The sequence below is a fragment of the Salarias fasciatus genome, chromosome 18, assembly GCF_902148845.1.
Source record: "Salarias fasciatus chromosome 18, fSalaFa1.1, whole genome shotgun sequence".
Classification (NCBI taxonomy): Eukaryota; Metazoa; Chordata; class Actinopteri; order Blenniiformes; family Blenniidae; genus Salarias; species Salarias fasciatus.
Window position 1 is genome coordinate 19821938 of NC_043762.1, and position 19903 is coordinate 19841840.

The 19903-nt window shown below is 42.9% G+C and overlaps 5 protein-coding genes across 6 annotated transcripts; 4 read left to right on the forward strand and 1 right to left on the reverse strand.

Annotated features, from left to right (window-relative positions):
• Window positions 1–604: 604 nt before the first annotated feature.
• Window positions 605–4636, forward strand: LOC115406068 (D-threo-3-hydroxyaspartate dehydratase-like). The gene is made up of 10 exons (XM_030115959.1): window positions 605–692; window positions 1163–1309; window positions 1393–1522; window positions 1833–1983; window positions 2063–2243; window positions 2778–2896; window positions 2990–3116; window positions 3246–3308; window positions 3389–3494; window positions 3579–4636. The coding sequence occupies exons 2-10, from the start codon at window positions 1164–1166 to the stop codon at window positions 3666–3668; spliced, it is 1113 nt and encodes a 370-aa protein (XP_029971819.1). The 5' UTR covers window positions 605–692; window position 1163; the 3' UTR covers window positions 3669–4636.
• A 432-nt stretch (window positions 4637–5068) lies between these two features.
• Window positions 5069–9982, forward strand: LOC115406061 (origin recognition complex subunit 2-like). Of its 2 annotated transcripts, XM_030115950.1 has the most exons (16): window positions 5069–5155; window positions 5260–5331; window positions 5483–5641; window positions 6705–6791; window positions 6901–6990; window positions 7068–7099; window positions 7186–7243; window positions 7330–7640; window positions 7721–7830; window positions 7917–8049; window positions 8150–8246; window positions 8322–8468; window positions 8566–8737; window positions 9084–9145; window positions 9249–9367; window positions 9458–9982. In XM_030115950.1, the coding sequence occupies exons 2-16, from the start codon at window positions 5262–5264 to the stop codon at window positions 9539–9541; spliced, it is 1731 nt and encodes a 576-aa protein (XP_029971810.1). In that variant the 5' UTR covers window positions 5069–5155; window positions 5260–5261; the 3' UTR covers window positions 9542–9982. The 2 variants fall into 2 exon arrangements, with proteins under 2 accessions (XP_029971810.1, XP_029971809.1); XM_030115949.1 differs by having other exon boundaries at window positions 5071–5331.
• A 204-nt stretch (window positions 9983–10186) lies between these two features.
• Window positions 10187–11795, reverse strand: LOC115406078 (cilia- and flagella-associated protein 410-like). The gene is made up of 7 exons (XM_030115974.1): window positions 11593–11795; window positions 11484–11502; window positions 11330–11376; window positions 10995–11224; window positions 10758–10908; window positions 10572–10662; window positions 10187–10470 (listed from the first exon to the last, which is right to left on the reverse strand). The coding sequence occupies exons 1-7, from the start codon at window positions 11667–11669 to the stop codon at window positions 10306–10308; spliced, it is 780 nt and encodes a 259-aa protein (XP_029971834.1). The 5' UTR covers window positions 11670–11795; the 3' UTR covers window positions 10187–10305.
• A 233-nt stretch (window positions 11796–12028) lies between these two features.
• LOC115406080 (putative 60S ribosomal protein L37a) lies at window positions 12029–13756 on the forward strand. Its single transcript, XM_030115977.1, has 4 exons — window positions 12029–12078; window positions 12678–12806; window positions 13090–13172; window positions 13593–13756. The coding sequence occupies exons 1-4, from the start codon at window positions 12076–12078 to the stop codon at window positions 13654–13656; spliced, it is 279 nt and encodes a 92-aa protein (XP_029971837.1). The 5' UTR covers window positions 12029–12075; the 3' UTR covers window positions 13657–13756.
• A 2784-nt stretch (window positions 13757–16540) lies between these two features.
• LOC115406074 (peroxisomal trans-2-enoyl-CoA reductase-like) lies at window positions 16541–19737 on the forward strand. The gene is made up of 8 exons (XM_030115968.1): window positions 16541–16659; window positions 17401–17534; window positions 17610–17775; window positions 17849–17930; window positions 18016–18112; window positions 18191–18301; window positions 18585–18696; window positions 18829–19737. The coding sequence occupies exons 1-8, from the start codon at window positions 16548–16550 to the stop codon at window positions 18909–18911; spliced, it is 897 nt and encodes a 298-aa protein (XP_029971828.1). The 5' UTR covers window positions 16541–16547; the 3' UTR covers window positions 18912–19737.
• The last annotated feature ends 166 nt before the right edge of the window (window positions 19738–19903 follow it).

The window sequence follows — 19903 nt, forward strand, 5'->3', positions numbered from 1 at the left end:
TTTATGTGAAACAGAAATTTCAATCCGTGCTGATGTTTTTATATTTACAGAAACTGTACACACACTAGACTCAGTTTGCTCTTTAAACTAGTAAACATTTCCTCTCTGTATTGTCACCTGAGTCTCCCTCTCAGATTTGTGTTCAGATGTAGGAGGTAAAAGTTAAAAGTCATCGGAAAAAAAATTCAGATACCAAACAAATGCACACCATCAGAGTATTTGTACTTTGATACTTCCAACCTCTGTGAAAGGGCCATCACTTCAACCACGTGCAATCATGTGCAATTACTGCAAAACTAGAGTAGAGTGCACCACAAACCACAGAGGATATTTCATAGGACACAGCCAATTAACAACTCCCACAAATGTCCTGTTTGTTTAATTTTGATCTCGTGTGATTAAATCAGTGTAATTCTAGGAGCCAGAAATTCAAAGGAAATAAAAAAATGAAATTATTATGCAATTCCCCTTTTCTGAAAGAGAATCTTTATTCCCAGCATCAACATCTGCTCCCAATTTGCTCCTCGTGCTCCACGGTGGGCTTGTCTCAGTGTCTCCCCCTGCTGGGAGGAAAGAGTAACTCTTTCAAACGTTGATTTAAAGAATTTTGTCCACTCGCGGACACGGTAGTAATGTTCTAGCAACACCAAGCAAGATTTCTTCAGGAGAAGTTACATTTTCACCTCTAAAAGGTAAGACTCGTTAGTCCTCCACTCGTCTGAATAAGCCAGAAGCATGTGGTCAACGCACACGTGCATTTGCATTTAACGTTGCTGTGTGCACGTGCAAACTTTTTGTAAACACTTTTATTATTTCACTGCTGTCATGCAAAATAGGTTTTTGTATTAGAATCTATTAAAAACGACTAGAGGAGATTTCCTTATGTATAGTTAGTGTGCTTTTTTTTTTTTTTTTTTTAATATTTCGGTGTTTACTTTTCAGAGTTCAAAGGTCTTTTAGCTCACATAACCTGAACGTTGCAAAATCAAATGCAAAAGACGAGGTTTTGGCAAATGTGCAAATTTGTTGAAGAATAACCTTCAGTTACACTTGTTTTTTTTGCAACAATAGTATCGCTGTTGAGCTGAGTCAGTCATGCACACCGATGTAACTGCATGACAGATCATGGAACATGTCGGTGTGAATGCTCTCTTGCTGGCAGGATGGAGGGGGAGCCTCTTTCAGCCCTGTGCTCTCCAGCTCTGGTGGTGGACGTGGACAAAGTGAAGCGAAATGCCCAGAGGATGATCGAGCGCTGGCAGAAACTGGGAGTCCAGCTTCGCCCACACATGAAGACCCACAAGACCCTGTGCAGTTTAAGCTCTCTCACCTGTATGGAGGTCCACTGTGCTCCATGTGATGGACACTGATGGGCTCTCTGTCTGTGTCCAGGGAGTGTGCCGACATCATGACCGGTGGATCCCGGAGGTGCATCGTGGTTTCCACCCTGGCAGAGGCCTGCTTCTTTGCTGACAGTGGCTTTGACGACATCCTCTATGCGTACTGTCTGCCTTTTGATAAGGTGCGCAACACGTTCAGTGCGGCTGTGTTCCTCTTTCCCTTTTCAAAGTGAATCTTTAGTAAGCTCATCAACCCTCTCAGTGAGTCAAAGTGGTATATTCACCCATTTTTATTGTCCCTTATACTCATCAGGCATATTTGTTTTCAGCAGAACAGATGAAAATGTGGGGCACTAGAGCCATTCCCAGCTGACTTTGGACAAAGACTATTTCATTTTGCAGCAGAAAAACAAAATACAGCAGTGTTTTTGATATTTCTTCAGTTCAGCCATATTGCGATTACCCAGAATTAATGTTCAGGTTTCTGTTTAGGTGGAGCGTTGTGCAGCGTTGTCAGAGCGACTGGAGCTTTTCCAGGTTTTACTGGATCACCGGGATGCGCTGGAGCAGCTCAGGAAGAGGCCGCTGAGAGACGGTCGGAAATGGCACGTCTGGCTGAAGGTCGACTGCGGCAATGGAAGAGGTGAACAGACAAATAAAGCAACAGACCTGAAAGCCTCAGAGTGTGTACGCTGATTTTCGGTTTGGTTTTCCTGGTGTAGCCGGCATCCTGCACTCGGAGCCCGAGGCGCTGAGACTGGCTGAAGCCATCGCGGAGACGGACGGCGTGGAGCTGACGGGGGTGTATGCACACTGTGGAAACACCTACAACTGCAGAGGAGCAGAGCAGATACAGGCTGTCGCCCAGGAAACCACGCATTTCACTCTGCAGTTCATGGAAAAGTAAGATGAAAACAAAATGCTGGTCGAGCAATTAATATTAAATGTGTTTGACTTCATAGGATCTATAAATCAGTTGTACTGATCCTCTCCTCTTTTATTTTATTCTATCTATCTTATTTTACAGCTACTCATGTCTGCAGTTTCAAGAAGTTGGTGTTAGTATAACCTGCTGAAAAACCATGCAGAAGCAGTGAGCAGCTAATAATTGACAGAATTCATTAAAAAAGGGGCAAAAATCTCCCCTCAGCACTTGAGGGGAGGCTTTTGTCAAAGTAACTTAATTGAACTTCAAATGAATACTAATTTAATATAAATATATATTGTTATGTACACAGTATTTGTCTAATTTATTATTATTGACAACAGCATGCCTACAGTAAAATGTCAGGGTAGTTTTTTGAGCTTGTTACACTTGATGTTGTACAACACGCTGATCGAAGTCTTCAAATTTACAGTTTATCTGTAACTAATTCAAATTACCACAGTGCTATCTAGAAATAATGAATCTGTAAAAACTGGATTGTTTCCTGCTAGACTGAAGGCTGTTGGCGTCACCTGCAAGTCGAGCATTGGCTCCACCCCTTCCTGCAGTCATCCAGTCGGAGACATGGCGCAGCTCAGCGAGGTGCATCCCGGAAACTACGTCTTTTATGGTGTGCAAAAAAGCAGATGCGTGCTATCGCCTGTAACTTCAGATAAATTGAGGATAGATGCGATTATTCATGGAACATGGGGTTGCGTTTCAGACGTGCAGCAGTCCATCATTGGCTCGTGCTCCCTGGAGGACGTGGCCGTCAGGGTTCTGACCAGAGTTATTGGACACTGTCCCCACAGGAACCAGCTCCTGGTCGACTGTGGATGGTGTGGACTCAGGTACTTCAGTGGTGGTTAATAACTCCTGATCCAGTGGTTTTTACCTTCCTATCCCAGCCACACTAGTCTTCATCAGCTGACTTGTCTTACTAGAATAACATGTCTCTCATTGCTGCTCGCCTCTTTCAGTTTGGATGGAGCCGGAAAGCTTCCAACTGGATATGCTGTTATCGAAGGGCATCCAAACCTGAAGTAATGCTGTCAAATCAAGATTTTAATCTCAGTACTGAACGGTATGACTGATCTTGTGATGAGATATCTTTTTGTTTCAGGTTGTCGTCGATGACGCAGGAGCATGGAAGAGTGGAGCCCATCTCAGGGCCACTGGACTACAGCAAATACCCCCTGGGCTCTCTGCTCACCTTGATCCCGTATCATGTTAGTGCTCCTGTTAAGTTCATGCTCCACTGTCTGACTGTTTTCTTGCCTGACTGATTTTTTTTTTTTTTTTAATCTCTGCAGGCATGTGCAACAGCCATGATGCATCCTGTGTACTACATACACAGCGAGGGTCGTCTCCTGGGGAAGTGGACGCCCACCCGGGGGTGGTGATCAGCACCTTGTATGGAGCGAACTGAAAAGAAGATGTAGAAAAAGAGTTTTTCAAACAGTCTGTAGTTTCACCAGTCTTGGTAATCCCTGTCAGTAAAAGACATGTACGATCGTTCCGAGTTATGTACTTTTGAGTCATACTAATTTCAAAACTTATGGACGGATTATACTGAAATTTTCAGGAAAGGAAATTTTGAAATGGGACCAGGACCAAGGGAACGATTTTGGGAGTGATCCGTATTAAATCATGGATTCTGGATTAATTTGAAATTTTTGTTTACATCACGATAAATGAAAAGTAAAATATTAATTGATATTTGTCTAAAATAGCAGGAATGATTGGCTGACAAAATTACAATAGTATTATTGATCATTTTTTTTAAGTTTGATCTGGATTCTGGCAAGATTGTAGATAGTACGATCGAGAACAGAAAAAAAATAGGGAGAGGGGGGCATTTTCATCACTGTAAGGTAACAAATGAAGGTCTTGGTATACAACTAACACCAAACTGGAGCTGGATGGGTTTACTCTATCTTCGACAGGTAGAATAAACTACATCCAGAAGCAAGCAGTTTTACATAAAAATCAACTTGCTGGTGTGTTTCAGTGTTCAATAAATCTCACGTAGGATTTATTTTTGTTATAAATTAAAATTTGGGGGGTTGGGGGACTGAGCTGTTTGGTGCAGGTCTGTGCTGTCTGAGTGCTTTTTCTAGTTTGTCATTAGTTTTACCACACCTTTGTTTTTTTTTCTTTCCACTATTTTTAGCCTGGCTTTATGCCACATTCACCATATTATCACTACTGTTTTTACTTCTGAAATAATCCCATTCTCACTCTGAAAACTCTGAGATTTTAGGGTAAATTTGTCTCTGTGTCATTGTTTTGATCCAGACAAAATTTTATTTGATATGGTCAATAAAAGCATTTATTCTGATTCCCTAGCAGCTGTCCTTTTACAATTCATTATTCAAGACTGTGATTAAAAAAGTCCCTGTCCCGAAATGTAGAAGCCATTTTCTAATTTTTTTTTTTTTTTTTTTTTGGTCAAATCAATTAATATAGAAAAATGATACTGTCCTGGATGTGAAATAAAAGCTCTTCAATCATTGTGTGATCATACAGAGTGTAATTAATAATGTCAACAAGGACAAATTGCAAAAATAATTAAAAAAAAACTTATTGCAGGTGTTTGTGAGATTATTTGTTACAGTGTAATTATGATTATGTATCCTGAACTGTAAAGTCACGACCAACCGCAAACTTTGTAAAATATAAAGTATTTAAACCACCTTTACCGGGTGCATCTTGGGAAGTGTAGTTTGAACAGAATGCAGCCTTCTGATTGGCCGCTGTCTGACCTTTCGCTTGTCACGTGGTGTAAAGACTTCAGGATTTCGCGGGAAGTTGTCACAGCAGCGATGCAGGGATCTTCGTTTATAAAAGTTATGATGGCAGCGTCTTGGTGAAACAGTGAGGTTATTGAGTGAGTTGCTGGAGGAACTCTCATCTCTGCACTAGCATCGCGAGCCGCGCTCGTGCTGTTCGTATCGACTTTAGCCCAGCTGTTGTCTCGTGCTGTGTTTGTAGCCATGAGCGCTCTGGAGGTGAAGTTCGTCGGAGATGGGGACGTTCTGGAGCACATCTTGGACAAACCGGAGGGTGTGGACACTGGCACAAATACACAGCTAGTTTAGGATCAGTGTGTTTCTCACTGTATCTGACCTGTGTGTGTGTGTGTGTGTGTGTGTGTGTGTGTGTGTGTGTGTGTGTGTGTGTGTGTGTGTGTGTGTGTGTGCGCGCGCGCGCGCAGGAGTGCAGAGCAGCGGGACGCATGTCCAGAAGATGGTGACATTTAAAAGCCTGACTGCACGGCGTGGAGACGGAGAGGACGCAGAGCATGATGGGAGTGGAAACGGAGTCCTGGATGAGCAGAACTACATCCAGTCACTGGGAACACACACCGCAGAAGGTGAAGGATGGGGACTCGTGTGTGTGTGTGTGTGTGTGTGTGTGTGTGTGTGTGTGTGTGTGTGTGTGTGTGTGTGTGTGTGTGTGTGTGTGTGTGTGTGTGTGTGGATGAAATCAGTCGGAGCCGAAGTCCAGCAGAAAGCATGTCTTTTATTACAAGATGCCCAGTCAGGGGGCAGATTCACACAGTTCAGAGTCTGTCAGTGAAAAAGCCGAAGCGGTTCTCATCCATCACTGTCTTATACTTTCTCTGAGGTGTGGTCACTATTACATCAGTTACTAAGAATCTTCTGAAGAGCAGCATTAAGCAAAACAAATCCTTAAAAAGCGGCCTGGGCAGGGGTCATAATGACCTGTACCATTATGACCCGTACCAGGCTGTGCAGGCACTGCCATCCCAGCAGGACACATCAGCAAGCAAAAGCTTCTTTTAAAGCGATACTTTTTTTTTACATTTTGGCAAATTGGCCCATTTAGGGCAATTCCCTAGTCATTTAGAACAGCCTACTTACTTTTTTTGTGAAGGCGAGCTGTTGTTTATTCAGCGGTGGGTCTGAGGAGAGCTTCATGGCGGACATAATGGAAGTGGACGGTACATTTGGTTCTCTCGTCAAACTCATCAAATACACAATCCAACAACCCCAAAACACTTTGGTGGACACGTTATAATCCGCACATTCACTAAGCTGTGGAACACCAACAAATAATATTGTAGCGTTACGACACTGAAGCAAATACTGGGAACTACTTTTTCTTTTGAGATCACTACGCCCAGACGCCATGTTTAGTAAGTAGTTCCGTCTCAGCAATCTTCGCAAAAAACACTCAATCTCGTAATTTTGCATTAATATTCCACAGCGTAGTGAATGTGCGGATTATAACATTTGCCAAAATGTTGAAGTATCGCTTTAACAGTGCAGAGTATCACCAGTGTATTTTTCACCCGTCAACATGCATAGATGTTTTTGTTGCTCTGTAACAAGGATTTGTGGAGATGTTGGACTTTGTATAAAATACTAGCGATTGCTCTTCAGTTGCTGGATAGTTAAATCTGTACTTTACAGAAGATGAAGATGGTTTGTCCAGAGTGGCGGGATCCTCCATATTCACTTTTCAGAAAGCCAGACGTGGACACAGTATGGCCCAAACTGGTGAGAACCTTGTGTGTTTTTAGTCCTGTACACACACACACACGATCTTTCTTGCATTGAATAACTAGATAATAAGGGACACACTTGAATTTTGCGCGCTCACACACAGCGAGCGAGTTGGCCCGGACGCCTGGGAAGAGCGTGAGTTTCAGCTCGACGCCGAGCGTTGAACCGTCCACCCCGTCTCGAACAGGACGCAGTGAGTAAAACAAGCTTACTAGTTTTGTGTCCTAAAATCTGGACCCATTTTCATGCAGGTGATTTTTTTTTTTCTAGACCACAGAAAAGAAAACAGGACACCGAAAAGGGTGAGAGGAAATGTTTTGACTAATGAAAAGTCCTGACATTGCATCCTGTAACTTGATCTGTGTTTTTCTGCTTTTTTTAATGACAGAATAAAAAGGTTGAGTTTGTCTCCACAACACCACATCGACTCAGGAAGCGACTCACAAGTGAGTCTCGCTTGTAGTTACAGCAGCTTTACAGTGTGGATTAAAGAAAACCACAACTTGACATCACCTGTCATCGATGCTTTCAGCGCCGAGTCTCCGGTCAGACAGCGACAGTGAGCTGTCGCCCTCCGAGTCTGAGGACGACGAGGACGAGGACGGGTTGGAAGAAGAGCCGAAAGTCAAGAAGGAGGACAAGGAGAACGCGAAGACCCCGAGAACGCCAAGTAAAGGTTTGTCCGCCGCTCTCTACAAGACCCCTTCCAAGAAGAGCAAGAGCGCGCCGGAAGCTGTGAACCAGCCCAGCATGACCGAGGAGTACTTCGAAGCCCACGGGACGTCAAAAGTCTTGACGTCCGACCGCACCCTGCAGCGACTACACACCCCGAAGCTGGACAGGGTCTGTTTACACAGCTGGGAAAATGAATGTCGCAGGTTAGACAGGCGAGGGTCAGCTCGTCTCAATTCTGTCTCTTCCAGGAGAAACTGGTCCAGCTTCTAGAAGGGAAGCCTTCCTGCTACTCCAAAGAGATCCAGCAGCTTCACAACAGTCACCGAAAGCACTTCAGCAAGTGGATGTTACAGCTACGGTGAGTGTTGTAGAATTCTGTCGCACAGTCTCTTCGTGTTTCTGCTTCTGCCACGTGACGGCGTTTCTGTGGCCGTGTTCGCACAGGCTGGGCTTCAGCGTGCTCGTCTACGGTTTGGGCAGCAAGAAAGCTCTGCTGGAGGACTTCAGAGTGTCTCATTTGTCTCAAGAAATCCACCTCGTGGTGAATGGATTCTTTCCTTCAATCACTCTTAAATCGGTCAGTATTTATTAAAATGTGAACATGATGTTTTATAATACAGCAGTGAGTGACTTCTATGGTAAGATTTGATTTTATTATTGTGGTTTTTTTTGGACAGATATTAAACGCGCTGACATGTGAGGTTCTGGAGCATGAGGGGACTTTCCGAACGCCCTCAGACCAAATCCAGTTCATCATGAAGACCTTTAAAGACAGTAAGTCCATCTGTGAATCCCTGCTTTAAACAAAAGTCACATCTCTTCTGTATTTTAACTCCGTCGTCCCTCCAGGTCCTGACCTGCACGTGTATTTGATCATCCACAATATTGACGGGCCGATGCTACGAGGAGAAAAGACCCAGAGTGCTCTGGGGCAGCTGGCGTCGCTGCCCAACCTGCACATGGTGGCCTCTTTAGATCACATCAACGCACCGCTGGGTGTGTGTGTGTGTGTGTTTGTGTTAGAAATCGCAGAGCAGTGTGTCGGATCCAAACGTGCGTCCTGACTTCTGACTGTTTCCCTGTGTGCCGCCAGTTTGGGACCAGTTCAAACAGAGCCAGTTCAACTGGCTGTGGTGGGAGTGCGTGACGTTCCAGCACTACACGGAGGAGACGTCCTACGAAAACTCCCTCCTGGTGCAACAAACCGGCGCTCTGGCGCTGTCCTCGCTCAGACACGTGCTTCGCAGCTTGACGCCCAATGCAAGGTACCCTTCTCTCCGAGGTGGCTGCGCTCACGTAAACTTGTATTTGTTGATTGGTTTTGATACATCCAGAGAAGCCCTGCTTACATCAAAATTGAACAAAGTGATTGGATTGATGCGCCGGTTTCTATGCATCTCATCTGAATTCATCAGTGGATCAGTCCGATAATGCGCTGCAGTGTTTGACAGTCACACAGGATCCCAGATCCAGCTGAATCCAGCAGGTCGTGACTGTTAAAGATGAATTTAGTAGCTTAAAAGAATTGAGCTTGCGTCTCATTTGAAACTGCTACACTAAAGAAACATTGTTCCAGACTATCCTGTTTAATGTCATTTTTTTTTTTTGCAGGGGGATCTTTAAACTACTGGTTAATTTCCAGTTGGAAAACAAAGACAATCCTTCATACACAGGTACATTTTTAACCAACTGAAGTGCTTTTTTTTTTTTTTTCTTTTAATAATTTCCGTTTTGTTTTTTTGGCTGGATCATGTTTACGTTTCATGTTACTTGCAGGATTGTCGTTCCAAGATTTCTACCAGCGCTGTCGTGAGGCGTTCTTGGTGAACTCTGACCTCACCCTGAGGACTCAGCTGACCGAGTTTAAAGACCACAAACTGATCCGAACCCGAAAGGTAAATTTTTTTTTTTTTTTTTAAATCCTAAATCTGGTTGAGCCACTTCAGCTGCAGTCCTGTTGCTCATTGCTGTCACTCTGTCCGCAGGGTGCAGACGGAGTGGAGTACCTCACCGTCGCGGTGGAAGCGAGCACTTTGATGGATTTCTTGGAAAATGAGGAGGGAGACTGAGGAAAAGAGGCAGCAGACATATAAAGTGTACTTTCCAGCAGAGATTGTCTATTTATTCATTATTGAGGCTTTTCATTACACCTGGCTATCATGACACAAACCACCCTGATAGACTTTGTTAAAAGTGATCATTTCATGCAAGTAAGTAGGGAATTGTCACTCCCCCTATTGGAACACTGACAGATACTTTTTCTGACATCTTTGTAAATAAAAGCAACTAAAAAGTTAATGTATTTTATTTGATCGCAGAAATATTTACATTCAGCAAAACATACATTCTTTTGTTAAAGACATATTCGAGGATTCTCTGCCTATTTCGTGCACTGCGCATGCGCGGCTCCCTCCGCATGCGGACTGTGGGGAGCGCGCACGTCAGCCGCATGTCATTTTGTTTACATGCGCGCAGCTGGAGCATCGTCTTTCCGCATAGGATTAAAACACATATGTAATCATGTCGGACTCTTCTTCCAATCATACATAAGAATACGATCCGTAAAGTAGTGTCGTACGTGTTTATGCAACAGAAACACATTTGAAGGTGTCCAAAGGCGAGCTCAGGGAGGACAGAAACCTCCCGTAGAGCAGAAGGGCAAAAGCTCGCTTGATCTTGATTTAAAAAAAAAAATAAAAAAATTTTGAGGACATCTTTGTAGAAAAAAACATAATAGAATGCAAATCACAATAAAAGAGGTGAAGTGGAAAAATGTGACATGGGTGATGCAAGTGAACTGAAGTAAAATCTTGGCACTGATTGCGGAGACACATCAGGGCTGAATGTCGACGGTTTTCTGCGTTGGCGTTGAATCCTGTAGCGTTTGTGAGTCCAGTGTGTAGATCTGAAGTCTGTTCTGTGTCGCCGTGTGCACAATGTGAAGCTCGTCCTCATCCAAATCCCTCAGCAGCAGCAGCACTGCGTCCAGAGTGTGTCTCTGGAAACGGAATTCACTCAGTTTTAATGAGAATTAAAGTTATTCCAGCACCATTTGAATACTTTTACATGTCAGGTGGAAACTATTGGAAGAAGTTGTACCTTGATTGATTTCTGTTCTCTGGTTGATGGAGAGGAAGGAGAGAACTTGTCTCTGGGGAGGGGCTTCATTCCCAACTCTTCTCTGATTTTGCTAAATGACGACAGTTATATGTTTGGCATTACTAAGCATTTATTAGATCAACAAACTTGAATTCTGTGTGATTTGTTTACATCAACAGTACGCACTTGGTTTCCTGCATGTTGTAGTTGAGCGGATCGACCTCGGTCTCCGTTTCTGCCAGACCGTTGGTGGGGAGCTGGTTTTGGAAACTCCCTGGTGGCGTGGTGACCTCTTCACCCTCCACGAGAGCCAGGGCAAGTTCATCCTCTGTCACTACTGAACACACAAAGTAAAGTAGGACCAAATCAGTGTTTTACCTGAGAAATCGGAATGTCAGCTGTTTCAAAGGGAAAAACACTCACCCTGATTGTCGAGCTTCTGCAGTCGAGGCAGGCAGCGCAGCACAGTGAGTCGATACCGGCTGGGGTCGGTCCCACAGCAGGGGTTCTCAGCCAACCAGAGCACTCTGAGACGGCTCAGCCGGCGCAGATGGGACAGTTCGGACAGAGATGGGATCATGTTCCTCCGTAGGTACAACTCACTCAGACACAGACAGCCGGACAGAGGAGCAAGCGATGAGATGCTGTTTACACTGCAAACAGAAAAAAAATCCAGCAGTCAGTGATCATCCCAAATAACTACAGATACTACAGTACCATGCCGATTTATTTTGGATGGGGAGCAAGAACAAACTGACCTCAGTGTCAGCACCTCAATGTTGGGCATCTGAGAGAAGATAGAAATCTAGAAATACACACGCATTTTAATTAAACCTGGATTAGAACAGCAAACTTTTCAGACTGAGTAGTCCAGTGCAAAATGTGACGAGCAGAAGAGGTTTGGGTACTCACGTCTGTCAGCTTGCATCCCCTGCAAAAGCGATACAAAAATAACATAAATCTGCATCTTACTACCAACAGACCAACAGAACTGCGTTTGTGCTGACTGGTAAACACTCACCAGCAGTTCAGCTTCCTCACGCTCTCTAAGTCGGAGGCCTTGGCCTTTGCAAGAACCAATTTCCGTGTCAGCTTCATTGTATATCACTAAACGTGAGTGTGAATAAAGAATATCCTCACCGACTTATGTGCTCACGGACCAGAAAGGCCGCATCCTGAGGGAGAAAGTGGAAAAACATTTCATGTCAGCCCGAGTTGCGGGATGTTCTCATCCGCAGCGGAATGCGCACGCGCCGTGCCTGCACAGCGTCCTTGGTAACGGGTTAATTTGCTTCCTTTTTAATTTTACTAGATACAAATATGTGTTACATTTTCAGCTTAGAGGACAATTTTAAGTTATATTTTAATGAATAAAAAATACCATTTGTATCGTGAGGGTTAATTATATTAGAACTACATATCCCATAATGCACCGGGAGGAAGTTGGTAAGCCGCGTCTGCGCGTTGAGGATTTCCTCTTTGGACCTCCGTCTCCTCTGAAACGATGGTGAGCAGAAATGATCCACTAACAATCCACGTCAATCCAATTCATCTGCAGCTATTATCGTTATAAACACACACCCAGGCGGTTTGCGGGGACGGTGTTCTTCAGACATGACCACTATCTGCGTGATGCGGTGCTTGATGTAGTAATAAAAAGGATGTTTTCATGCCCGGTTGATAAAAATGGCTGCCGCCATTGAGCACTGAACCGGGCGGGCAGTGTCACATTAGTTCCATTGAATTGACGAAATGCGCACTATTCTGTGTAAAGTCGATACATGTTATCACTTATATACCCGTCATTTTTCTCTTAAACCTCTAAACTGCGCCTCTAGGTCAAACGCAGCTCGTTGAGCTAGCTATGTGGCTAACGCTGGAGAAGCTTGCATAAAGTTGCTGGTTAGATCGTGTCACACCGTGTATTCACGTTTCATCTAATAGTGGACAAAGTTAATCAGCCTTCAACCTTAAAATCAGCTGATCCTAAGTGGCCACCCCTGTACGTATGATCAGCAAAGAGGCGAACTGACTGAGTCATTCAGGCCTGTCTGTTTCTTACTGCATTCTGTATTGTTAATTTTCATGCTGTTCTATTTTCCTCAGGCCAAACGCACCAAGAAGGTGGGGATCGTGGGTAAATACGGCACCCGTTATGGTGCTTCGCTGAGGAAGATGGTCAAGAAAATTGAAATCTCCCAGCACGCCAAATATACCTGCTCTTTCTGTGGCAAGGTAAGGATAAACACAGGCTTCACTCGGAGTCCTGGATGCGTTAAGTTTAGCTAGAATGCTGTTTCTCTAGGATATAAAGACACATGGCAAAAACACATTTTCTTTCAAGACAACATTGCTCTTTAGTCGATGACAATTCTTTTATTTTCATTACAATGTGGTGACTTAAAGTTAAAAATGTAAATTTTCCTTCTTACAGGAACAGAATGCAATGGATTTTCATTGACACTAACATAAGCCAATGTGATATCTTGTTGAACCTTTTTATTTTTTGTAATTGCAGACCAAGATGAAGAGGAGGGCTGTTGGTATCTGGCACTGTGGGTCCTGCAGGAAGACTGTGGCCGGAGGTGCTTGGACATACAAGTATGTTTTTTTGGCTTTAACGTCAAGCTGTATTCTACACTGTTGTTGTGATGGTTTATTCAAAGTAAATTGTACAGTCATACTGATAGTAGTATGGTTAATATTGCTTTCACTCACACCTCAGTGGATTTTGTCGCCTTCTGATCATCTCCATTGTTGCATTTAATTGGGGAAACTGCCTTCAGTTTATTCCGAATGATGCTTGAATAAAATGTTATTGATTGAAGATATAGTAAAATTTCATAGTGCAAGCCAGTCGTCATTGCTTTTTTTGCCAAAATCATATCCGTCCTGTAAGTGGAGCAACACAGTTTCCACACACATAAAGCAGGATCATGTTTCTCTTAAGCTGCTCTATGAAGCTGCTTTCTTCACCTGTATTCAACTTAAAATCTTTTTCTTTTCTTTTTTTTCTTGCAGCACAACGTCCGCTGTCACAGTAAAATCTGCAATCAGGAGACTGAAAGAGTTGAAGGACCAGTAAACCAGTGCGGCACAGTCGCTGGTGGATTTGGGACTTTTTCTATAATTTAACCGACCGGGACATGGCCTCAACATCCAAAAATAAAACGGTCTGGAGCGGAGTTCTTGTGTCTTTCTACATTAGTTTATTTTTTTGTGTGTGTGTGCGCGCTCGTAAATTGCACTGACCTTACAAATGAGATTTCTTAGAACATACAAATCTGTCATTGTCAGTGCAGGTGTACATATTGAAGGTTGGAGAGATTGGACTCATAATCCAGCTGCATGGAAAGTGACCTGATTCCTCAGCACTTTACACTAGAACAAGACTGATTGGCAGCTTTGTGCATCCTTGATCATGGCTCAGCGTGCCCTGATCAGAGGATTTCTGTGAGGTGAGATGGGAATACTTTTTTGGGGGGGTGGGGGTTTCTAGTGATGAGCACTGTATCCCAAGTTTTAGTGACAATTAACTAGTGTCAGTAACCCGAAGCTAACGGTGTGGAGAGAGATCTGTATACATACTAGTTGGAAGCAAATATTAATTTGAGTTGTGATGAACAGATTAAGGATCACTAAGTTAGTGTGGCACTACAATGAAAGGAAAATATTCTCCAATGGTTTAGAGCAATTTGAACTACCAGTCATTTCAAACTGCTGCACACTGTAGTGACAAAGAAACAATTCAGCTTTTCCCCTGAAGATTTTGAAGGTTTTACTTCACTGCTTGAGCAACATGTGAAGTAGAGAAGAGCCTCTTCCTGTGATCAAGTGGAATTTTAAGAGGGTGATTGTTATGGTTTATACAACCCCTAGCAAAAAGTATGGAATCACCAGTCTTGGACGAACACTCAGACATTTTATTCTGTAGAAAAAACTCAGATCACAAACATGAAACAATCACAAGGTCATTCCAAAGTGCAACATCTTGGCATTCAGAAACACTTAAAAAATGAAGAAAAACATTGTACCGGTCATTAAATGTTACTTTTATAGAGCAAGTGCAGGAAAATAAGGAATCGCTCCATTCTGAGGAAACATTTTTGGAATCACTCCGTTTCGAGTAGAAAATAAGGACTCGCCTCTAGTCAATTTCCTTTCCTTAATTGGGCACCTGCCTCAGATTACATCTGCTTGTTAGTCAGCAGTTAAAAACAGTGCAGTTATCACACCTTGAAAACAGAAAATGCACAAGACAAATGAAGAAATGGGAGGAAGCTGGACTCGATGTATGTGACAGAACTGCAAAATCGCTAAAGGAAATGAGATTTTCATACAGGAAAGCTAAAAGCAAGCCATCACTGATGCTTAAACAGAAAAGAACAAGACTGCAATGGGCTAAGGAGAGGCAATGGTGGACTGTGGATGACTGGATGAAGGTTATCTTCAGTGATGAGTCACGAATCTGCATTGGACAAGGTGATGGTGCTGGAACTTTTCTTTGGTGTCGTTCCAGTGAGATTTACAAAGAGGACTGCCTGAAGAAAACATCAAAATTCCCACAGTCCTTGATGATATGGAGCTGAATGTCAGGCAAAGGCACTGGAGAGATGGCTGTGGTTAAATCTTAAATAAATGCAAAAGTTGACATTTTGGACAGCTTTCTTATCCTTCAGTTGAAAAAAATGTTTGAGGATGATGAAATCATTTTCCAAGATACATCATGCCACAGAGCAAAAACTGTGAAAGCATTCCTTGGAGAAAGACGCATCCAGTCAATGTCATGGACTGCAAATCGCCCAGATCTCAACCCAATTGAAAACCTGTGGTGGAAATTGAAAAAAATGGTCCACAGCAAGGCTCCGACCTGCAAAGATGATCTGGCAACTGCAATCAAAGAGAGTTGGCACCAGATTGATGAAGAATAATGTTTGTCACTCATCAAGTCCATGCCTCAGAGACTACAAGCTGTCATAAAAGCCAGAGGTGGTGCAACTAAATACTAATGATGTGTTTTGATTGTTTTTTTATTTGTTTTTCATGATTCCATATTTTTTTCCTCAGAATGGAGTGACTCCATATTTTTTTCCCTGTGCTTGGTCTATAAAAGTAACATTTACTGACTAGCACAATGTTTTTTCTTTGTTTCTTTTTGTGTTTCTGAATGCCAAGGAGTCGCACTTTTGAAAAACCTTATTATTGTTTCATGTTTTTTATCTGAGTTTGTTCAACAGAATAAAATACGAGTATCTGAGTAAGTGCTCGTCCAAGACTGATGATTCCATACGTTTTGCTAGGGGTTGTAGAATAATATCGAGAGGAGGGCAGCTCTCAATATTATTGGACACATCTGGTAAAATAAACAGCATCCTTAGAGCTTAGAGCCTACATAAGGTTATGTTATTTCTTTTTTTGCTTCTGTTCTTTGAAGTGTAAAAAGAATACTAGCCATAGAGAGTACTATAAAACGTTCATTAAAGTGCAAAAATGTTAAGCAGTTGTGCAGAAAAATCACACAAAGCATGGGGAAATTTCTTTTTAAAGAATGACAGAAGTATATTGATTCAAAAAAGCTGCAAACGTGAAAGGGAACTTTCATAAAAAGTGTCTTCCTGCTGTAATGTATGACAAAGGTCTTCAAATCAATGTGGACAGATACTGACACTCCAAAAAATTGTTTTTAGATTCCCATTTTACATATTTTAGGGATACTACATTTCCAGGACTCTATGGTTGTTCATTTTAAACATGTTTTGATCATTTTCACGACAAAAGAGTGAGAGCATGATTCCAAGGTGCAATTGCATGCGTTGTCCTCCAGGGGACGCTATGCGTCACCTCAGCACCAGAGAGCGCTGTGTTATACCTCGGCTTTGTCCAGCAGAGGGCGCTGTGTGTGTGGAGCAGCCTCCGGCTCCGCCCCGGTGAGGCTGTTCTGGATGGTTGCTCCTCAGCCGCGGCTCACAAACAGACATGGCGGCCGCCAGTGTGTTCAGACCTGGCTTGTTCAAGCATAAAGTCGCAATAGTTACCGGCGGAGGGACCGGTATCGGTAAAGCCATCTCCGCAGAGCTGCTGGAGCTCGGTGAGTCGTGCTGGAAAAACCCGGAGACGTTTCTTTTTCGTGTGTTTGGTTTGCAGAAACACGACAGTGAGCTGCAGCTGAGTGACTGCAAGGATGTGAACTTCGACACACATCCTGAAGTCATGTCGCACTACTCTGAACTTCAGGAGAGCACAGCAACTGCTCTGAGGATCAACTCTGTGGTTTTGGAACACACTCCCCAACAACTCCTCCATAAAATCACACACTTTAATTTATCTGAACTAGCTTTCAGTCTTTTCAGTACTGTGGTGGCTTGATCTCCCTCCTGAAACTCCCTCTCTCTCTCTCACACACACACACACACACACACACACTTTTTTTATTTGATTGATGCTTATCTTCAGGAACATCGTTTATGTGATGTTGCCTTGCCATTTCATGAAGATAAATGAATACAGTTTGCGAAGTATGTGAGACTCCTACTTTGCAAAGAGCAAATGTGTTTTCATCCCATAAGACGCTCTGATCGATCTCACTGAAAGTATTAGCTGGACTGTAAATATCATCAGAATTCAAATTGCAATTCTGCTTGAGTCATAGCAGCAAAACCTTTAGTGTGACTGTATTGATAGTTACCGGATTTACTGGATATTTCAAGTTATGGTATCTTAACTTGTCCAAGAAGAAGCCAGTAGACTGACTCTTTTTAAACTTTCTGGATGGCTCTTGCTGTGATGTTCACCACTCTACATTTAATTGTGTGAAATGTTTTGTCCTCAGGCTGCAATGTGGTGATCTCCAGCAGGAAGACTGAAAGGTTGGAGGCAGCAGCTCAAGAAATGAGACATAAAATCCCTCCCTCCAGTCCTGCAAGTGTCACAGCTTTTCCCTGTAACATCCGCAATGAGGATGAGGTGGGCACGGCTTCCTGCTGATTAAGAAGCGTTTTCAGTGCGTGGTTTAATCATTTGGTCTCCATTCTGGATCAGGTGAAGACTCTGGTCTCGTCTGTGTTGGAGCGACACGGCCGAATAGACTTTTTGGTGAACAACGGAGGAGGTCAATTCAGCTGCCCAGTGGAAAACATGTCCTCCAAAGGCTGGAAGGCGGTGGTGGACACCAACCTGACAGGAACCTTTCACTGCTGCAAGGAGGGTAGGCCAGCACACATTTTAACACTATTCCAGCGTGTGCAACCTTCACACGGCTGGTGTTCTTCCACACACAGTCTACGCGGCGTGGATGAAAGAGCATGGCGGCGTGATCATCAACATCATCGCTGACATGTGGAAAGGCTTTCCAGGCATGGCGTAAGAACCACCATGAATAGCTTACACATGTATGGTCTGACTGACACGTGTTTTTCCACTAACGGTTTGGTCCTCTTGCTTACAGCCACACGGGAGCAGCAAGGGCAGCAGTGGACAACTTAACCAAGACTCTCTCCGTTGAGTGGGCGTCGTCTGGAGTGCGGGTCAACGCCGTTGCACCTGTATGTACAGCGTGTGAGTTTGGGTGGTTGCTTGTAATTATGTGCTTTACTGACGGTTGTGTATGTGTTTGGTAACAGGGCACAATCTTTTCAAAAACTGCAATGGAGAACTACAAAGAGCTCGGGCCACACATTTTCAAAATGTCGTCATCGTTTAACCTTGCAAAACGACTGGGATTACCTGAAGAGGTGTGTAACCACATCGTGACAGCTTTTACGCACCAAGGAAAGTGGAGACTGTAGCTTTATCATTGCTAGAAATTCTTGATCAAAAACTACGCACTACATTGTGTTTGGTTGTAGTAGGTAACAGATATACCATGACTTAATAAGACAGAACAGGCCCATAACACCAGTTCCGCCTGTGTTTTGAGATTAGCAGTTATGATTGTATTGTGGTGTCACACCCCCAACTGTTTTTTTTTTTAATTTTTTCAATCCTCCTTCTCATTTGTTTATTGTATTTCTTCAGATTTCATCCGTGGTTTGTTTCCTGCTCTCGCCTGCTGCTTCCTACATCTCTGGAGCTACACTCAGAGTTGATGCAGGACAAAGTCTGTACCCCTCCATGTGGGAGGTACCAGGTAAGACAGCATTTAAAAGTTTAATTACTTATTTATCGCATTGATGTTACATCGTTTTAGCAAGTAATTTTCTTTGTCAACAGCTGCCCGGCTGTGTTTAACGAAATCTGTGTTTGTTGTGTTTATCTCCAGACCACAGTGCATGGTCCGAGGCTCCAAAAGGGGAGAACCTGGATGCCCTGAAGACACTGCTCGATCCAAAAAGCAAACTCTAATTCACTTATCAACAGTACAAGCCACCAAGATCCGCAAACCACATGAGGAAAATTATCTGAACCTATACTATAAACATGAAACTAGCATTTAATAAACACTTTATTTTGGGTCTGTTGCAAATGTATTCCACTTCCCAGTAGAATGGCAGGTCAACATCTTCGTTGTAGCTGCGCCTGATGAGGGACACGATACACTAGATGTAAAGACAAGTGCGATTAAAGTAAAACTGTGTGAGTGGGTGAGCCAGCACAGTCAGACAACACAAACACATCACAGGCTAATGAGCAACATGCTCCTGTCTCTGCTGTGTAAATCTGCTGGCTATGAGTAATGGGATATTGACTTGAAGAAAACAATGTCCATATGGGGTGTGTGATTTATTATTAAATCTGTTTAATGATTGTATGTAATTGAAACAACATTAGTGTGATGCACTGTTTCACTGTTATGTAAGAAATTATTGACACACTGATACACAGCGGTTTTTCTGTGTTAATTTAGGTTGGTGTTTCTGAACCGAATGTTTGTAAGAGCTCAACAATTTGAGTCTTGTGATCTTCTACAGAAATGTGATTTTGTTTAACCCATATAAACTTAATGTTTATGTGGAACCCTTTTATTAATCCCCGAGGGAACTTTTCAAAACATAGAAAATACTTGTAATACAACTGTAATGCAGACAGTTGTCTAAGTAGAGCAACTGAATGAATTCTGACCACACGCTAATTTCCGTTTCCTAAATGTGGTGTTTGCATAGCAAATATTCAGTGTTTGTATGGCAAACTGATTTTTATTGATGCAATTAAAATGATTTTCATTATGAAAGCTGTTGTTTTACTCATAAATGTCACAAAAACTCTGGATGCATAAAGAAATATTTCAGTTGAAGATTGATTCCTAAAATGTCATTACAGCAGATTCCTTTAATCTTTATCCAAATATGGCATTGTATCTAAAAACATCCACTAGCTAGATAGATAAATACTTTGAA